Genomic DNA, 4691 nt, shown 5'->3' on the forward strand with positions numbered 1-4691 from the left:
CAGTAAATGTGCAGAGAACACATTGTTTAGCTTTTTACACCCATGTTTTAAATAAATAGGGACATCATTAGATGACAAATTAGTCGCTAAAATCAATCTTACAAATGAGGATAAAATATTTTCTGCAATCGGAAGAAGAGTAAAATCCAAACTGTCTAATCAATCACATTTTGACTGCTTGACTTGTGTTGTTAGATCACTCTGCTGCCCAGTTCAAGAACGGTCAGAGCAGACTGTACCGGCTGAGGAAACTGCGTGCAATAGACACTTTTCTTGAAATACCATGCAATAATCTTCCTTATGTGAAGCCATCATTGTAATGAATGTCCCAACATGTTTTTGAAATGTCTCAACACCTTACATTATATATGTCACTAAGTTCTGAAGTTGCTGATCATCATTTTTAGCAATAGTTGCGTTCTTACCTACTTATTTGTCTTTATTTGTATTCTGGTATAACTAATGTGTGCTTTTCTTTTCTGTTTTAATAAATTAGCGTATGCTGTATTATTGCATGTTTGTTTTTTTTACCTGCGATGCTACTTTTGCTACTATGCTACTTTTGCTGGAACAATGCACATTTCCCTGCTGTGAAACTAATACAGGATCTCTGATTCATTACACTTTGTTGTTTTAATTTACTGTACGCAGCAGTCGTTGTAACTTGTCTTGTTACTGCTGGACCTCGAATTAGCAGTCAAACTACTTCCAGCAGCCGGACCCTGGGCTTTAATAATGGGGCACTCTTGTAATTTTTTAATTATCTCGCAAGCAGCAGCTCTATTTTCTTCACAGTAGAGTAATCCAGATTTGGTCTCGTGGAAGAAAACGTTGACAAGCAACTGAATGTCAGCGCCGTCACACAAAGGTTTCACATTTGGAATGAACTTGACCTCATATTCGTGGTGCATCAAGACCAGAATGACAGGTTTATCACCTGAGGACACAAAAAGAGAGAAGGATACATTTGATAATTAGGGAGGACATTTTTAGATTAAAGCTCTAAATGTTAGGTTTGGTGTGAAAAGGAATTCTAAGAGATGCTAAATGATCATTAAAACATGTGGCATTTTTAAAAAATTATAAATACCAATATATACTCTTAAACAAATACATCAATATTTTTAAAACCTGACTATGCAAGTAAGAGATAACCTATATGTTGATACAAATGTATAAGCCATTTCCATTCAGTATGAACAGGCTGAAACAAAAGTTCCCTTACCTCTAACATCTCTCATGGCTGACTCAACATCTGGTCCCATGCGAGAAACGATGGGACAGAAGACAATAGTGACGTCGTAGTCGTTGCTGTTGCTTTGAACAAGATCAAACTGATCCTTAACTTCCTTCTTCACTTTCTCCATCAGATGAAAATGGGCATCAAAGGTTGTTCCGGTAACAACCACCTGGTACACCAATTTGCCTGTGTGGAGGAAAATGGATGTAAATATCAAAGAGATTAATACACAAACATAACTTGAGAGAACCTACACTAGAATAAAATGATGTGTTTTGCTATGCAGCTCCAACAAAAATAGTTACAACAAATTTGAACATCTGAGTTTCTAACTATCCAACTCTGACTCACCTTTCCGTTTATTCACAGCCTCGGTGGACTCTTGTAATGAAAAAAAACATTAATTAGTCAGGTTCATTCACAATATCATTCAAAAGTTTGTGATCTCCTTCCATTGAAGCTTGATTGGACACAGTGAAATGGCTGAGAGGACTACTTTATATTACTTTACTCTAAGGTTGGAGAGAGTATGCTTTACACACAGATCTTCTTTTTATTTTTGAAATGTTTGCAAAAAAAGTCATGTTTTCCATGAAGAACTAACACTGTTTCTCACAACAGAAATATATGCTTAGTCTTACAGGTTAGCACTCAGTATAACATCATCAGTGAAGATGAACTGAAAATGCCATGGACAAACAAATCACAGTTTATCCCTATTTCATTTGACCACAGTAGACCCAAAGTGGAACAATTTCCCAAAACCTCCGGTTGTGGCTAAAAATGACTTGACTGTCACATACGCTCTTCTGAACTGATAAACAATTTAAAATCGAAGGGTCTTTGGAGGGAAATATGGTAACAAACAGTTATCTCCCTTGTCAGGCAAACTCTGAGACCATCAGCTTTGTAGAAGATGTACCCATTTAATTGTTTTCCTTTTGCTATTTCAATATAAATAATACATTTGTGTCTGAATTATAATTTTGGGGATTTTTCAATAAAACAAATGATTCCAAACTTTCTACCAGTCGTGTAGAATTTGAAAAAACTCTGCTGTTGTAAACATGAACAAACATTGACATGAGAACATTCTTGAAGAAGAAAAATAAATAGATTTACTTTGATATTTCGGTTGTGGTTGTTGATCAGAAGTGTCCATCCTATCAACGGAGGAACCTGTTTTTGGAAAGCATAAATGTACTTACTGACTATACTATACTATATCTTATAGCGTTTTATTTCAACATCAACTCCAAAAAGGACATTCATTTTGGGTTATAAGCTCAAAGTGTTCTACTTAGACCAACCATGGAGAACTGGGATGACTGAAAGCAACGATGGAGGGCTCGTCTGAGGACGACCTAGAGAGAGAGATGGATAGGGTATTTCCGTGTGTCAAAGACAATGTCAAGGAAATAGCATAATTCAATTACTGACAACAAAATAAACCATATAGATTTGATTCACTGAGCACATATGTCTGCTAAGGTGGACAGATGTTTACCCTTTACCCAGTAGGCCAAAGTCTGGGATGACATACTCTAAACTCAAAGTTCAGTGACAAGCATTTCCAGGGCGTTTCGCCGTACCAAAATAGCAAGTATGTGCCAAATGTGAAAGTGAAAGGGGTGTTAAAAGGCTGTACATACCCTTGGGAGAGATGACGTTATTCAGCTTTGTGGGGGGGAGCTGTTTAACGGGCTTCTGAAACAAAAATGTTATATTACAGAAATATTGAATGACTTAATTAAGGCCTAGTTTCTATGTAGCCTCTTTTAAATCTCACATTTTAGTTTGAAAGCTCACCGGTTTGTGTATCATTTCAAAGATCCACCTTCTCAGTTTGAAGTTCTTTGGTCCAGGAAACAGCTCGAGCAGGTCTTCTCGAGTCAGTGACCGGATGTCTGAGTCGATGTATAAATCTGCCTCTGAAACAACAGAGTTGGATTTACCTGTGATTAAAACTGAAACCTAATCCTGTTGTTATGTTTATTTGCAATAGTCACCCTCGCCCAACATAAAAATGGTCTCTTACCTCGCAGAACATCAGCAGCATCACTGTCTCGATTCCCTATTTCCTTCAGTAAATCTGACGAGTGTCCTGTGGAAAAGATTTAACACATGAATTTAAATGTATATACCACACTGATGTCTTTTTTTCCCGCAAACTTTTTGGAACCAACAAAAGTTTGAACAGTTGTGTAGATTTAGCACAACAAAAGCTTAGAATTGATTTAATGGAGCTGTTGCACAAAAGGTCCCAAACACTTATTTTCCATTTTATTATCATAATATGGTATTATTTTGAAGCTTAAAACATTTGTTAAACCTATGCTAAAAAAAGCTTTAATTTGAGATAAAATAGAATCTTACAGTGAATATAACAAATTGCGTGTATGCAGTGGTGCAATGTAACTAAGTACATTTACTTAAGTACATTTTGACATACTTTTAGTCTACGTGAGTACTTGGTGGTGGTTTTATGCTCCTTTATACTTCTCCTTCACTACAATTCAGAGGCAAGTATTGTACTTCTCACTTCACTAGATTTATTTCACGCTCATAGTTACACCACCTTTTTCTATTAAAAAAACACATGGCAGTTTATATGATATGAGATATTAATGTCCTGCTTACCTAACCATTAATTTACTTTTGATACTTTAAGTACATTTAGCTGCTAATACATCTGCACTTCTTCTGAACTAACCTTTTTAAATCAGGTATCATTATTTTGACTAAGTAGTATTTGTACTTTTGCTTAAGTAACAGACCTGAGTACTTTTTCCACCTCTGCATGAATGTGATACCAGATTCAGTTAGATATTAGCCATACTCAACCAAATAAAACTAATGCTGTCAAAATTATCGCGTTAACGGCGGTAATTAATTTTTTGAATTAATTGCGTTAAAATATTTAACGCATTTAACGCATGTCCAGAACGCCACTTGTCTGGAAAATACCGAAGACTAGAAACGGTTTTGAAAACTTTTGTCACGTAGTGATCGTCTTCTCAATAGAACATCTTTGATAATGTCTTCTGGCCAATCAGAATCAAGATAACGGCGTGGTGTTGTTGCAGGAAGTCCTTACGGATAATACTTTTGCTGTAGTACATCTCTATATACATCGATACAACATTACGTGTTGATAGGAATCAACAGGAAATGAAATAAGACCCCACGGTTTGATGATTAATAGGTGTGTGGGCTGTCTTTCATTTTGACACACAGAACAATGTTATAATAAACATACACTATGTTAAATGGATTTATAAAACGGACAAGTCAAATCAAGCAATCTGATTGGTTCTTAGCCGTGATATACTGAGCGTATACCACGGGTAGAATTGTAAGTTACTTTTCACAACAAGTCAGTATCCCTCCGCGTCTGAGAAAAACAGTATGCTTTTCATACTGGAACAAGAAAGCAGCGGAGAAGTAACGG

General features: G+C 36.1%; 1 protein-coding gene across 4 annotated transcripts; it reads right to left on the minus strand.

Moving 5' to 3' along the window:
• Positions 1–480: 480 nt before the first annotated feature.
• On the minus strand, positions 481–4042 carry LOC104962897 (uncharacterized). Of its 4 annotated transcripts, none has more exons than XM_010791404.1 (8): positions 3279–4039; positions 3050–3171; positions 2893–2947; positions 2545–2604; positions 2363–2419; positions 1592–1621; positions 1226–1426; positions 481–937 (listed from the first exon to the last, which is right to left on the minus strand). In XM_010791404.1, the coding sequence occupies exons 2-8, from the start codon at positions 3062–3064 to the stop codon at positions 639–641; spliced, it is 717 nt and encodes a 238-aa protein (XP_010789706.1). In that variant the 5' UTR covers positions 3065–3171; positions 3279–4039; the 3' UTR covers positions 481–638. The 4 variants fall into 4 exon arrangements, with proteins under 4 accessions (XP_010789706.1, XP_010789707.1, XP_010789708.1 ...); XM_010791405.1 differs by having other exon boundaries at positions 2551–2604; positions 3279–4037; XM_010791406.1 differs by lacking the exon at positions 1592–1621 and having other exon boundaries at positions 3279–4042.
• Positions 4043–4691: the final 649 nt, after the last annotated feature.

Source organism: Notothenia coriiceps, unplaced genomic scaffold, assembly GCF_000735185.1.
Source record: "Notothenia coriiceps isolate Sejong01 unplaced genomic scaffold, NC01 NC01_scaffold00035452, whole genome shotgun sequence".
Classification (NCBI taxonomy): domain Eukaryota; kingdom Metazoa; phylum Chordata; class Actinopteri; order Perciformes; family Nototheniidae; genus Notothenia; species Notothenia coriiceps.